Source organism: Dipodomys spectabilis, unplaced genomic scaffold (genome assembly GCF_019054845.1).
Source record: "Dipodomys spectabilis isolate Male_0828 unplaced genomic scaffold, ASM1905484v1 ptg000175l, whole genome shotgun sequence".
Classification (NCBI taxonomy): Eukaryota; Metazoa; Chordata; class Mammalia; order Rodentia; family Heteromyidae; genus Dipodomys; species Dipodomys spectabilis.
In genome coordinates, this window is record NW_024870852.1 from 18,844,873 (window position 1) to 18,860,307 (window position 15,435).

Here is a 15,435-nt window from a genome sequence, read left to right on the forward strand (position 1 = left end):
TAACCACCAAAAAAAAAACCAGATGTGGAACTGTGGCCCAAGTGGTAGAGTGCCAGCCCTGAGTGAAAAAGCTATGGGACAACACCCAGGCCCCAAGCTAGATCAGGAGGAACTGCTGCTAAGCTTTGACCTGTGCTGAGAATATTCAAAGAGTCTGGTGTTCATGTTAATGAACCTTAGTAAATGCCAGATATGGAAAATGAAGAGGCAGACCAAATACCCAACTCCCCAAAGCAAAATCCAAAAGTGTAGTTGTCAAAAACATGAAAATACTGTTGAAAGCACATAGCAAGCTTTGGGCTATGAAACACACAGTGGCTCCATCAAAGATGGTAAAGCTCGCTTTTTTTTTTCACCAGAATAGGAAATAAAAATGAAAAAAAAAATCTGCTAATGAATTGATCGTGGTACACCTATGTTTATTGAGCACATTCTAAGTGTTCTATGCATTGCCTCTATCCTCAATATAAACCAGTATTCAGAAATCATTAACTCCATTTTACAGACAGGAAACACTGACTCAAATACATCCAGCAGCTTGCTCAAGGTCACCGAGCTAGCACAAGCCGCAGCCAGGAATTGAATTTGGAGGAGTTAATGTAAAATCCTTGCTCTTTCTACCTCTGGTAGGAGAGCAGTGGAAGAGGTGTTCTGGGTGGGTGCTTTTTCCCTTTTATAGTAAACACTGTGCAAGAAACAGGCAGAAAGTTCCTAAGAGTCCCAACTATACATCACTTTCATTTGCATCTCTGACTGTCCAATTTGTCCAATTTAAACAATGCAGCATCCTCAGAATTTTCTGAACTGAGGACATTGCTCTGTTGTGGTGGTGGTGGCAGCAGTGATTTTTCAAATCATCCTCTTCTTCAATTCCAATGTGTAGTTGTAAAATGGCAAGACAAGTTGTGTCTGTGCGTTTTAACATTCTAAGCTCGTACTTTGTACATGCTGCATATAAACAAATGTTCACTAAAACAGTTGAAGGATTTTTGCAACTTGTCTGACTGAGCCTAGAGGCTGCCAGAGCGTCCGGTGCAAATCCGCAGCCTTCTCGGGGCAGGCAGAGAACGTTCCCTGAGAAGAAGGGTGGCCTGTTTGTGGCTCGGTTCTCCTGACCGTGGCGGGCAGCCTGTACGTGGTAGGAGCCCTTCTGCCCCCAGCCATTGTCTTAACGATTACGATTACTGTGATAATGTAATCCTCTTTCAGATCTCAGTTCACCAGGGGCGCCATTCTGACTTAGCTCAAACCCTTCACAACTCCCAAAGACAGTTTATAGTTGTACATTTTGGCACGATCTGACTGAAGTCTCAGTCCCTGTTAGGGTAAGATCAAGAGGATAAAAGGAAAGCAGACAAGAGATCTCAGTAGATCCCAACAGGCTTTAATCATTGCTGCAGAGGGACTCCATGTAACACCGAGTAGGGTCGGAGAAACAAGGGGCGGGAGTAGGGGGTTTTAGGGCTTTTAAGTATAGACAGGGAATGCGTTCTTAGAACGTCCTTGTATTTGTAGCGGAGTATACAATGTGCTTGCAGCTGTGGCAGACGGTGCACTTTCGGATAAGGTCGGGGGTGAAGTTTTGCTGAGAATGACTGAAGGACAGGGTTAAGATTCCGGGGAGATCTTCAGGAGGGGTCCCTGGGGGAGGGTGGTCCGTGGGCCGTGGGAGCCACATAGAGTTAGGAGAGCAACGCAGATTCCCATCAACCCGCCCCCCGCCCCATCCCCCGGGCAGGCAGGTCACTGTCATAATCCCGGGGCTCAGGGCTGGCCGTGGAAGCTTGAAGATGGAGGACTAAGAACATTTTGCATTACCATTTGCCCCATTACATTCGTCCAGCCCTTCCGAGAAGTCTCACCGCCGTTCCCGGTCAAATGGTTCCAGCAAGGGCTGTAAGGCTACTGTAGGTCAGATCGCCGGATACCAGAGCCCGCCGCAATCCCGGCCCAGACCTTCTGCGCCCGTGCCCTGGGATCGAAGCGGCGGAGGGGGCGGCGGAGGAAGCCCTCAGTGTTCTCCTTCATGGTGGCCCGAAACTTGGGTCCGTACATCTTATCATTTTTGTACATTTTCAATAATAACTCTTATTAAACAATATAGTGAATGGACTCCTTTTCTTTCCGGGAATGAATCCTCGTTGTTTTTATGTTTACCCCCACCATCCGTAGTAATGGTACAGTCCGGCAGTAGCCCCGCCCCTACCCCCCAGCCTCTGAGGCCTGCAGGCATCCGCTCGCTGACGTCATCACGCCGCTGCGGAGGTCGCTTCGGAGCGGGGCCCCGCCTCCTCAGCGCGCAGTGGTGCCTCCGTCGTTGCTAAGCGGCCTTGGATACCTGGCGGCGGGATGTTGGGCAGCGTCAGGTGAAGATGGTGGTCACCGGGGCTCAGGTAAGATGGGCTCCGACGGTCATGAGCCAGTCTCGGCATTGGGGCGACCTGGGGGCTAACGACGGCCTAGCCGGACTGCCTTGGAGACCTCCAGGCCAGGATTCTGGAAAGTCCGAGTCTGTTGGGGTCGGGTGGGTAGGCCGGAACCCTGTCCGCGCCCGTGGGTGGAAGTCCCCGACGGGGCAAGGGGCCTCAGACCAGTCTGTTACTACTGCCGCGCTTCCATCCCTCATCTGGCAAAATACCGATTAAACCGGTGTCGAGAAAATAGTTGGACAGTGTACCCAAAGTGGCTTTCTTTTTATGTTAGTTCTATGTTTAGTTCTCTTCCTATCCTTAAGGGTACTCATTTCTTGAGTAATTCTGATAAGAAAGCACCCATATCTGCTACTGTCCCCTGGGACTGAATTCCAAAAGCTATTAGCTGGACGTATGGCCTTCATCGCCCTCTTCCTCCAACAGCCATATACAAAACCCAAAAGACTTTTATTTCCTTTGACTGGGAATCTCTCCTCCATCAGAAATGATCATAGTAGAAGCCGAAATATGTCAACCCAGATAGTAAGATGGTCGAGTTTAATAGTGTATAATCTTGCAACAGGTCTTGCTAATCTAAGTTGTATTTTTAAATCAGAAAACTGGAAAAAGCACAATACATATTGTGTGCACAGAACAGTACAACATGAAAACAAGCATGCGTGTAACTGGAAAAAGATAGCTGTGTCAAATAGTGAAATCATGGAGGTTTTTTTTTTTCCAACTGGACAAAATGTTTAAAAAATTACCACTGAATTCCAGGCATAGTGGTTCATGCCTGTAATCTCAGCTACTTGAGTCAGAGACTGAGAGGAATGCAGTTGGAGTTCAGAAGTTAGTGAGACCTCCATCTCAATAAAGAAGCCTGGCATGGTGGTTCAAATCTGTATTCCCAGCTATGTGGGATGTGGCTGCTGGAGGTAGGTAGAAGGATCACAGTCTGAGAATGGGTTGGGCAAGGATACTGGACTCTACTTTAAGAATAACTAAAGCAAAAGGGCTGGGACATGGCTCAATGGGTAGAGCTCAAGTGATAAAGCACAAGTGTGAGGCCCTGAGTTCAAACTCAGAACTTTGAAAAAATAATGCTTACATGATGGGATGAAGGAAGGAATTGTGATAGAGTAGTAGGCTGTTACAATAAGGGTTACTTACACACAGCACTATGATACCAAGATACCAGCAAAAAAAAAAAAAAAAAAGCAAACTGATAGTTTAGAAAGCAAAAACAAAGATAAGGGGGACTACTGTATTTTATTGGTAAAGATTAAAAAAAAGATCAGAAATAGGATGGTATGGAAGCAAATGCATTAGTGCTAATAGAAATGTAATTTATTATAAATTTGTATCTTGTTTACTCAGCCATTCAGCAGATAAGAACTTATTCTGACAAGTATACAAAATGCATGAAAACTTCATGTTTGAAAATGAAGCTTTTAGTATTTTACAAGCAAGATAGAAAAAAGATAAATCAATCAGTATTTTTCACTTTCAACCTTTTGAGAATTGTAAGCATTTTACAAGTAGGTTGCAATTTTGTGTACTATTCCTTTATAAATTAGAGGTGGAAGCATCTACTTGTTCCTCGACTGCCTTTCTTTGGAATTCTTTTTCTGATCTTCCCTTCTTTCACAGGTAACCATGGATAAGGAGGTCCGAAGCACCATCCTTTTCAATGCCTATAAAAAGGAGGTGTTCACCACCAACAGTGGCTACAAATCCTTGCAGAAAAGACTTCGCAGCAACTGGAAGATTCAGAGGTGAACCTGACTATGTGTATTGTTGTCTCCCCCTCCCCCCTTTTTTTTTGTCAGTTGTGGGGCTTGAACTCTGGGCATGGGCACCATCCTTCAGCTCTTCAACTCAAAGCTAGTGCTCTACCACTTGAGCCACAGTGCCATTTCCAGTTTTCTGAGTGGTTTATTGGAGATGAGAGTCTCAAGGACTTTTCCTGCCTGGGCTGGCTTTGAACCTTGATCCTCAGATTTCAGCCTCCTGAGTAGCTAGGATTACAGGTGTAAGCCACCAGCACCCGGCTTTGTTTTCCCTTCTAACTGGTGATGACAGACTACTAGTAAAACTGAAAAGTATTCCTCTTTAAATTCTCTAGGTGGGAGAAATTCAGTGGGTCTAACGTTTGCCTTTAAATCATATTTTCAGCTTAAAAGATGAAATCACATCTGAAAAACTAATTGGGGTGAAACTCTGGATTACAGCTGGGCCAAGAGAAAAATTTACTGCAGCTGAGGTAAGATATACCCATAAAGAAGAAATATAGTAGCTCAGTATATTGGCACATGCTTGAAATTCTAGCATTCAGGAGACTGAATCAGGAGAATCAAGAATTCAAGGCCAGCTTGGGCTGCATGGAAGGCCCTGTTTTCAAAAGAAAAGAAGCATGGAGAGATGGTTAGGAACACGGGTCTGAAATCCCCTTTGCCCCTCCCTGTGTTGCTTATGACAGGCACTTCATTTTTTTTCCATTGTGGAATTGTGATGATCCATACTTCTTTGTGATATTTTTGCTTTAAAATTGGACTTCTTACATTTTGTTTCATAGACTAAATAAGAAACAATGAGGATGTGAAAATAATTTGAATCCTCTTTACCGTTGGGGAGTATAATAGGTGAAACCACTAATGCAAAATAATATGGCAGTTCCTCACCAAAATTAAACATAGAATCCTGCCATGATCCACATTATCATTCTAGGTCTATATCCAAAATAATAGGAAGCAAGATCTTAAGCAATTTGTACACCATGTTCAGAGCTGTATTTTCACAATGGCTGAAAGGTGGACATGGCACATGTATTTATTTACAGATGAGTGTAGAGCAAAAAGGAGTATTTACCTTACTGTGGAATATTATTCAGCTTTAGAAAGGAAGAGGGCCAGGGTAGCTCAGTGGTGAAGTACATGCTTAACATACTCAAGGCCCTGGGTTCAAACCCCAGCACCAAAAAAAAAAAAAAAGAAGAAGAAATCCTTACACAGACCAGAACATGAATGAGCTTTGAGCATGTTATGCTAAGTCACCTTATGGTATTTGTCATTCATTAAAAGACAAATGTTGTCTGATTCTACTTCCTAGAGTAGTTAGTTGAATTCAAAGAAACAGAATGGAATGGTGGTTGCCAGTCTTGAGAGAGAGGAAAATGGGGTGTTGTTTCTGTTTTGAAAGATGAAAAGAGTCCTGGAGATTCGTTACACCACAGTGTTGGTGTGTTTACCATTGTTGAATGGTAAAAATTAAGCCGGGTGCCAGTGGCTCATGCCTATAATCCTAGCTACTTAGGAGGCTGAGATCTGAGGATCATGGTTCAAAGCCAGCTTGGGTAGGAAAGTCTGTGAGCCTTATCTCCAATAAACTACTCAGAAAAGTCTGGAAGTGGCACTGTGGCTCAAGCAGTAGAGTGCTAGACTTGAGCACAGAGAGTCTCAAGGGCAGAGCCCAGGCACTGAGTTCAAGCCCCATGACTGGCAAAAAAAAAAACAAAAAACTTCCATCTCAGCAGTCCTTGCCAGGAATATACCTTCTTCCTCTACAGGAGTGGGAAACCTTTTTAATGCTAATGGCCATTTAGATATTTATAACATCGTTGTGGGCCAAGGGCAGCTAACAAGAAGCAATATGGCAATATGTGTTTATCCTGTCATGAACCATATGTTTTCAAGGCCTTATATAGTCTGTAGGTTGAGCATTCCCTACCCCTACTTATGTATTCAGAAATTAAACCATACAGAACATACTTTGTATTAAACAGAAAGTGGAGTTAGATTCTAGGTTCAGTTGTTGGGTTTTGCTTATTTTTTTTTTATTACCTCTATGACTTTCTAGACAGACATTCAAAATTGTAGGACATTTCTTCTCTGGACTAGCCTAAACATTTGTAGGACATTTAGCATGCCTTTCCCTACCCTTCGCTTTTAGACATTAATATTGTGACAGTTAAAAATAATGACGTGATAAATGTCTTAAGTGCCTCCTGTGAGAGTAACAGCCTGGATCATACCATGTCAATAACATAAAGATAGACAAGCTTGCTTGCTTGCTATGACCAGCCAGAGTACAATAGATATTTAGGACTATTGGAAAAGGAGTTTGATAAGAAGTCAAAAAGAAAAAAAGATTGAATCTAGGTTTAGTCCTGTGTAGAGTTCAGGGTCCATGCAATTATGCCTTACTTCTTCCAAAATGATTTATTAGAGATCTTTTATGAGGGATAGTGACCTCAGTGTCATCTCTATGACCAACACTAGGGAACAGAATCAAATAACATGGTCCTGCTCACAAGGAACTGATAGTATAGGGGAAATGGAGGAAGTTGGTGATAACAATGTTCTAAGTGCCATAGTTCCACAGAAGCACAGAAAAGAGGCATTAGATGATAAGGCCCAGAGAAAATGCCTTTGAACTGATTTTTTGAACTAAATTATTTAAAAATCTTTGATTCTTTCGTTGTCCATATTGTGGGTAAGGTGAGGGGGAGACATCCAGAGAGTGTGCAAGAGTGAAAGGGCTGAGCTGGAGCAAAGCTGGGCTGGACCAGGGGTTCCCAAAGCGGCTGCATGCAAGGGACCACTGAGCTATAGAAGGAAATGGTATCTCTTATCTGTGCTTTTCTTATCCTTGAGAGTTCCTTTTGAGGAGTGTGTTTTAAATTATAATCTATACAGGCACACTCATTGGTGTGCACTTCACATTCTTTGCTGGTAGAGTGTTTAGTGAAGAATGTTAGCTATTGGTCTGGACCTCAGTTCCCAAGGCTTTCTCAAAAGGCTGGGTTAACAAGATTAGGTTATAGTTCTCTGTCCCTTTAGGCTTTGTGAAAGCAAGAGAGCTTCCCAGTAGAAAGGAGGCAAGTTGTATTTGTCACTGTGGTTTAGTCATTTGATGACCTTGAGCAGAATTCCTTCCTTTCTGGGATGATATGGAATGCTTTCTCATGGATACCCTTGGTGGGCAATGAGGGGAAGGGATGGTCTATATCAGTGGTCCTCAACCAGAGGAGGTTTTGCTTTTCTCCTCCCAACATGAGATTTGGCAACACCTCGTGAGGGGTTTCCTTACCAAGGAACCGTATCTAGTAGGTAAGACCAGGAATGTTGCTGAAAGGTGATCAGTGAGCCTTCATTAGCTTATAGATGGCCACTTCTGGTTTGCTGACCAGATAGTTAGCTTTGGAAATGGTAATTAATTTGAGTATTTTGTAGTTTTATGTTCAAAGACAAGCTTGGAGATCCTGTGTACATAGTAAATTTTTTATTATACTGTATTTTCATTTTAAAGCCTTTTTGAAGTGCTTACTTTTTAGCTAGTTACGGTCTTAGTCATAGTACATGTATTTTGGACAAAAATCTGCACATATTCATAGGTTGATTTTTTTTTTCTTTATGTAGTTTGAAGTTCTAAAGAAGTACCTTGACAGTGGTGGAGATATCCTTGTGATGCTAGGAGAGGGTGGAGAATCCAGATTTGACACCAATATTAACTTTCTCTTAGAAGAGTATGGAATCATGGTGAATAATGGTAACTATTATTGATTAATTGATTGATTTTGTCAGTTGTAGGACTTGAACTCAGAGCCCAGGCACTGCCCTTGAGCCTCTTTGTGTTCAGGACTAGCACTCTACCACTTGAGCCACAGCACCACTTCCAGTTTTTGAGATAAGTGTCTTATGGAAGCTTTTCTGCCTGGGCTAGCTTTAAACCATGATCCTCAGGTCTCAGCCTCCTGAGTGGCTTGGATTATAGGTGTGAGTCACCAGTGCCAAGTAGTAACTATTATTTTTAATTAGAGGCAGTGATTTCCAATTTATCATGCATATTATAATCTTCTGGGTTCACAAGTACAAGGGAAAAGCCCTGGGATGCGATTACATGGTCTAGAATTCTGGGCTCACCAGTAGTTTGGGTCTTGGGCCTAGGTACAAGATAAAATGGGAGGAGGGATGCCAACAGAGCCCCATGGGACCTTTCAGGTCAAAATTGTATAGGTCTGTGATATTCTGCTTGCTTCTAATCTAAAATGAACTTTCTTTTTTTTTTTTTCCTCCTGTAAGATGCTGTGATTAGAAATGTTTATTTCAAGTATTTCCATCCTAAGGAGGCTCTGGTTTCCAATGGTGTGCTGAATAGGTAAGTAGATAAAAAGCAAAAATGTCTTTAAAAAATTTTCATTATTTTGAGTAGTCGTACAAAGGGGTTTAATTTCAACAAGTCAGACTATGAGTACAGTGCATCCTGATCAATGCCACCTCTGCTGTCTTTCCCAATCTCATCCATAGAAATGTCTTTACAAGTGGCTTTCATATCTTCTCACATATTCTTTTCAGGGTCATTTCTTTTTCTTTTTTTTTTTTTTGGGTCCGGTCGTGGGGCCTGAACTCTGGGCTTGGGCACTGTCCTTCAGCTCTTCAGCTCAAGGCTAAGGCTCTACCACTTGAGCCACAGCGCCACTTCCGGCTTTTTTTTTTTTTTCTTTTTGCTTATGTGGTGCTCGGGAATCGAACCCAGGGCCTCATGCATGCAAGGCAAGCGCTCTACCACTGAGCCACCTTCCCAGCCCTCTTTTTCTTTTTCTTTCTTTGGCAGTGCTAGAGTTTGATCTTAGGGCCTTGTGCTTTGTGAGCTGATACTATTGCTGAGCCATGCCTCCAGCCTATTTTCACTTGCCATTCATGTTTATGCCTGAGCCATAATCCACCAACTCCAGGCTTCTCATCATTACTTGGATCACAGAAGCACATCCACTTCCCTTGTCCACTTTCTTGTCTGTTTGCTTCATTTTATCTTGTCACAACTTAATAGATTACTACTTATTCATCAAATTATATTCCTCCCATCTTTTGAAACCTTTTATCAATATACTTTCTGTAGAAACCTTGCCCAAATGGGTTTAAAATAAGGATACTTTATTGGTTTGTGTAATCGAAGGTCCCAGAAATAGGCTTTGGGTGTAGTTTGACTGTACAATTCTATCATCAAGGGCTCCAGTTCCATTTTTTTCCAATTCTCATGGCTTTCCATGTGCTTGCCACACCATTTAGAGAGCATGATTTGGACCCAGCATTTCCAGCAAATGTTCTGAGATTTACTCTTTGGGTTCACATGCCCATCTTGACTGTCCTTGTCCTAGAGCCTGAGATGAAGTCAACTTTCCCACCAATTTAGAGCCTAAAATATAGATGAGGGACATTTGGGCATTGAAAAATGAATGCATGAGGGAACAGCATCAGATGCCTGTGTGCTTTTTCTCACGGTCAGAAGTATTTATTCTGCACTTGAATTTGCCATAATGCCAGATATCTGTTGACCCTGAAGATACAGTCTAGAATGTGAGTTGAGGATACTGACTCAAAGAGCAAGGAACTGAGTCTAATGTTTTCATGGTAAATTTTACAAGCTTCTCCAAGGAGGCATTTTTTATTTACTTCCTAAAAATTATATTTCCAAGTTTCCAGAGTTCTTAAATCCAGTTCATATTTACTATTGATGGACATGGTATGTAATTCCCTTGATTTTGTTTGCTAGACTTACACTTTGTTCTTGTAGGGAAATTAGCCGAGCTGCAGGAAAGGCTGTGCCTGGAATCATTGATGAGGAGAGCAGTGAGAACAATGCACAGTGAGTATGTTTCTGAGGCTGCTTGAGGAGGAGTTTGCATTCGAGCTATGTTTTTAAAGTGAAAAGAGTTTTCTGATTATGAAAATAAGGCTCAAATATTTTTTAAAAAATGTGAACAATTCAGAAGGAAAATGGTAGCAATCCTATACTGTAATTCTAAGCGCATCCCTTGCCCTCCCTCCCATCCTTCCTTACCCCACTCCACCGCCACACCACAAGGACAATCAGTCTTAACACTATGGATTTAGATTTCTAGTTGTGTTTTCAATATCTAATGACATAAGTAAGTACTCTCTCCTTTTAATGACCAGGGTAAACTGGACATGTACCATAATCTAGCTAGTTCCCTGTAATTTAACATATAGGTAATTTATAATATTTTGCCTATAGGTATGTTGGCCCATGCCTATAATCCTAGCTGCTCAGAAATAGGGAGGATTGTGGTTCAAGGCCAGCCTGAGCTAAAAGTTTGTGAGACCTCCATCTCAACAAATAAGATAAGCATGGTGGTGTGTACCTGTCATCCAGCTATGCAGGGGGCATGGGTAGGAGGATTGTAGTCTGAGGCTGGCCCCAGTCAAGACAAAAAACATGAGACTTTATAAAAAACAAAACAAAACACTAAAAAGCAAAGAAACAAATATTGCCTTAATTATACTACCTACCATGCATTGAGTATTTACTGTACAATAGGCAATTGTTGCTTCATTTAATTTTTACAATAATCCTAGATGGTTTAAGATAAGATACTAAGAGGCAGTTGCCTAAGTTCACATGAGTAATGTGTCACAACTTAGGCTGTCTATTTATTGTCTAGGTTGTCTGTTTATTTTTTAATTTTTGTGTGTGCCAGTCCTGGGGCTTGAACTCAGGGCCTGGCACTGTCCCTGATCTTTTGTACATAAGGCTACTACTTGAGCTACAACTTCATTCCTTACTTTTTTCATGGAGATGAGTCTTACAAATGTTCCTGCCCTGGTTGGCTTTGAACTGCAATCCTCAGATTTCATCCTTTTGAGTAGCTAGGATCATACCACCAGCACCCAGCTTGAACCTTTATTTCTGACATGGTCATTATGTAGCCCAAGCTGGCCTTTTAGGGCCCAGTCTTGTACATGCTAGGCAGAGGGTCTGCCACTAACATCCCAGTCCCCCTTACCCCCTTTTATTTTTGAGACAAGGCTAAGATAGCTTCCAACTCAATCTTACTACGTCAGCAAAGGTCCTAAGGTTGATCCCTAACACCAAAAGAAGAAACAAAAATAAAAAGATAGAGGCAAGTCCAGCACCCGTAGCTCAAGCCTGTAATCCTAGCTACTCAGGAGGCTGAGATCTGAGGGTCATGGGTCAAAGCCAGCCCGGGCAGGAAACTCCATGAGACTTTTTTTTTTTTTTTTTGGTTGGTCATGGGGCTTGAACTCTGGGCCTAGGTGCTTCCTCCATGAGACTCTTTTTTTTTTTTTTCTGGGGGGGGGGGGGGTCCGGTCGTGGGGCCTGAACTCTGGGCCTGGGCGCTGTCCCTCAGCTCTTCAGCTTAAGGCTAGCGCTCTACCACTTGAGCCACAGTGCCACTTCCAGCTTTTTTTCTTTTTGCTTATGTGGTGCTGGGGAATCGAACCCAGGGCCTCATGCATGCAAAGCAAGCACTGTACCACTGAGCCACCTTCCCAGCCTCTCCATGAGACTCTTTTTTTTTTTTTTGGGTCCGGTCATGGGGCCTGAACTCTGGGCCTGGGTGCTGTCCCTCAGCTCTTCAGCTCAAGACTAGTGCTCTACCCCTTGAGCCACAGCGCCACTTCCAGCTTTTTTCTTTTTGCTTATGTGGTGCTGAGGAATCGAACCCAGGGCCTCAGGCATGCAAGGCAAGCGCTCTACCACTGAGCCACCTTCCCAGCCCTCCATGAGATGCTTATCGCCAATAAACCACTAAAAAACTGGAAGTGGTGCTGTGGCTCAAGCAATAGAACTCTTGCCTTGAGCTGAAGAGCTGAGGGACAGCGCCCAGGCCCAAGAGTTCAAGCCCCATGACTGACAAAAAAAAAAAAAAGGATGGAGGCAACATAGAAAGTAGAAACAAGAAAATTCATAGAAGAAACCACATCAGCCTGTCTCTCAAGAGCTTTTGGGAAAAGTAGGGCCAGCAAGGAAATATACTGACATCCCTAAGACTGTTTTACTTACCTTTGCTTCCTCTGTCATCTACTGCTCATTTCCTCCACTGCCTGGAACTTACAGTTGCAGCCTCCCCTTATTGGGATATGCCTGGGCTGTGGGCATAGAGGGACTTCACTGAATAGACGGCAAACAATAACACTGGTAGAAAAAAATATATATATTTTTTGTTGGTCGTGAGGCTTGAACTCTGGGCTTGGGCACTGTCCCTGTGCTCTTCAGCTCAAGGTGAGTGCTCTACCTTTTGAGCCACAGCACCACTTCTGGTTTTCTGAGTGGTTTATTGGAGATAAGAGTCTCACGGACTTTTCTGCATGGGCTAGCTTTGAACCCTGATTCTCGGATCTCAGCTTCCTGAGTAGCTAGGATTACAGGCGTGAACCACTGGTATCTGGCTAGAAAATAATTTTAAACTAAAAGTTTCTTACATTCTGGAAGATTCCCTCTAAGGTGCTTTGTCTATAATTCCGCTCACCCCTACGTTTCTAACTTTATGCTCTGATCTTAAGCTCTCTGTTTCATTCCATTCTCTGAAGCACTTTTTCAAGTGTTCCATCCAAATAGTACCTTTGCAGAGCTCCACATTTCGGTAAAACCCTAGCCTGTCCTGTGTGGATCAGCCTCACCCCAGGCTCACACTCCATTCTACACTCACACCAGAAGCACAGGGCCCCACATCAGACCAAATTACTTTAGCTACTACTAAGCCCATTTAACTTTATTTTTCAAGAAGTAGGTTCTCATTATTTGTGCCCAGGCCAACCTGAACTGCAGTTTTCCTATTTATGCTTCTGGTGTAGCTACAATGACAGGGAAGGGCTACCATGCCCAACGTTGAATTGTTTGAGATGGGATCTCTCAAAGTTTTTGCCTAAGGCTCCTGTTAAACTGCAGTCTTTGCTTCCCAAATTGCTAGTAATAATAGTCATGAGTCACTGCCTCGCTGCTCTAGGTGTGCCCTAGGTGAGGCCTAATTTCCTCTTCTCCCTATATCAGGGCTACTTTAGCTCTTCCAGTTATAATCATTTGCACTTAGAACATGAGTTAAATCCCAATTTTTGAGTTAAACCAAAGTTTAGAAGAAACTTTGCATTTGAGGGTAAATAAGACAGATTGTTTTGAGATTTAAAAATATTTTTAAAACATTTGGGCATGTTACTTTAATTTCTAACAGGGCTCTCACCTTTGTCTACCCTTTTGGTGCCACATTGAGTGTCATGAAACCAGCAGTGGCTGTTCTGTCCACAGGCTCCGTCTGCTTCCCACTCAACAGACCCATTCTGGCTTTCTACCATTCAAAGGTATTCCCTTTCTTAGATATGGGTATGTTTGTTACCTTCAACAATGAAACTACCTTACCTTTTCATAGATAAAAAACTTTATATAGGGGGCTGGGAAGGTGGCTCAGTGGTAGAGTGCTTGCCTCACATGCATTAGGCCCTGAGTTGGATTCCTCAGCACCACATAAACAGAAAAAAGCCAGAAGTGGGGTTGTGGCTCAAGTGGTAGAGTGCTTGCCTTGAGCTGAAGAGCTCAAGGACAGTGCCCAGGCCCAGAGTTCAAGATCTGTGACGGACACACACATACACATACATACACACACACACACAAACTTCTTTTATTTTCTCACTAGTCTTCATGCTAACTTCTGTGAAGTAGGTTGTTTTATCATGGTACTGTGGTTTGAACTCAGTGCCTTTTGATTATTAGGAAGGGCTTTGCCACTTGAACTTCCTTTCCAGCCCTTTTTTATTTATTTATTTTCAAGTTTTTCTTTGGGTTGGACTGGACCTCCATCCTCCTATTTCTGCCTCCTTGGTAGCTGGGATATCAGATCTGCACCACCACACTTAGTTTTATAGGTTGAGGTAGAGTTTTGCTAACATTTTGCTCAGGGTGGCCTTGAATTATTGTCCTTCTAAACTCCATTTCTGAGTAGCTGGGATAACAGTTGTGAATCACTGCACCTCACCATTGAAGTTGTGTTTAAGGATTCTGTATTTCACTCATGGAAAAACAGTGAGCTGAACAGTAATTGGTGGAGTCAAGCCTTAACCCTAGCTCTTACCTTCCTAAGTCCCCAAACTTGGGTTATTTATTTATTTATTTTGCTGGTCCTGGGGCTTGAACTCAGGCCTGGGCTCTGTCCCTGAACCTCTCTACTTGAGCTCTCTACTTCTGGCTTTTTCTGCTCATGCGGTACTGAAGAAGCAAACCCAGGGCTTTATGCCTGTGAGGCATGCACTCTACCACTAAGCCACATTCCCAACCCTCCAAACTTGGATTTATTTTTATTTGTCAATATGATGATAAAATTGTGTAGTTTTTTATTTTATTTTATTTTATTTTATTTTTTTGTTGGTCGTGGTGCTTGAACTCTGGGCCTGGGCACTGTCCCTGCACTCTTTAGCTCAGACTAGTGCTCTACTACTTGAGCCACAGCGCCACTTCTGGTTTTCTGGCAGTTAATTTGAGATAAGAGTCTCAGACTTACCTGCCCGGGCTGGCTTTGAACCGTGATCCTCAGATCTCAGCCTCCTGAGTAGCTAGGATTATAAGCATGAGTCACCAGGGCCTGGCTGTATAGTTTTCTTTTGTTTTTGCTAGTCATGGGGCTTGAACTCAGGGTCTGGGCACTGTCCCTGAGCCTCTCTGTGCTCAAGCTAGTGCTCTACCACTTGAGCCACAGCGCCACTTCCAGCCTTTTCCGTTTATGTGGTACTAAGGAATTGAACCCAGGGCTTTGTGCATGCTAGGCAAGCATTATCACTAAGCCATATTCCTAGCCTGGCTATGCAGTTTTTTAAAGAAACATGTATTTCAGGTTACTTTGTTTTATATATTGACAGCTTAAATAAACCTGTGTAAAAGAACCCATTTTAGTGAAACCTGACCAACACTGTTTATAGGCATTTTTTCATTTTTATTAGTCTGATAGGCAAAATACTTTTAATTAGTTAGAATTAACAAATATGGAGATTTTTTTCTTATTAAATGGTTAACTGTTCTTTTGTATAATTGCTCATGTTTATAGCTTGGTTTTCACTTTGGATCTTAAGCAGTTTTTTTGTACTCATAAATGTCTTTAATTCCACATAGAATGTTGTGGGTTTTTCTTTTTCTTCCTTCAAAATTATGACTACATATATATCTGTGTATATAATCTATATGCATATGTTATATATACATAATAACAATTGGAAGA

At 42.5% G+C, this 15,435-nt stretch overlaps 1 protein-coding gene across 1 annotated transcript in view; it reads left to right on the top strand.

Moving 5' to 3' along the window:
- The first annotated feature begins 2,260 nt into the window (after positions 1-2,260).
- The window catches only part of Ift52 (intraflagellar transport 52), a 28,151-nt gene continuing 14,976 nt past the window's right edge, over positions 2,261-15,435 (top strand). Inside the window, exons 1-7 of the mRNA XM_042694268.1 lie at positions 2,261-2,393; positions 4,065-4,189; positions 4,590-4,677; positions 7,832-7,961; positions 8,495-8,570; positions 9,987-10,058; positions 13,405-13,531. Coding sequence (XP_042550202.1) covers positions 2,373-2,393; positions 4,065-4,189; positions 4,590-4,677; positions 7,832-7,961; positions 8,495-8,570; positions 9,987-10,058; positions 13,405-13,531 — 639 coding nt within the window. The 5' untranslated portion in view covers positions 2,261-2,372. The remainder of the gene's footprint in view (positions 2,394-4,064; positions 4,190-4,589; positions 4,678-7,831; positions 7,962-8,494; positions 8,571-9,986; positions 10,059-13,404; positions 13,532-15,435) is intronic.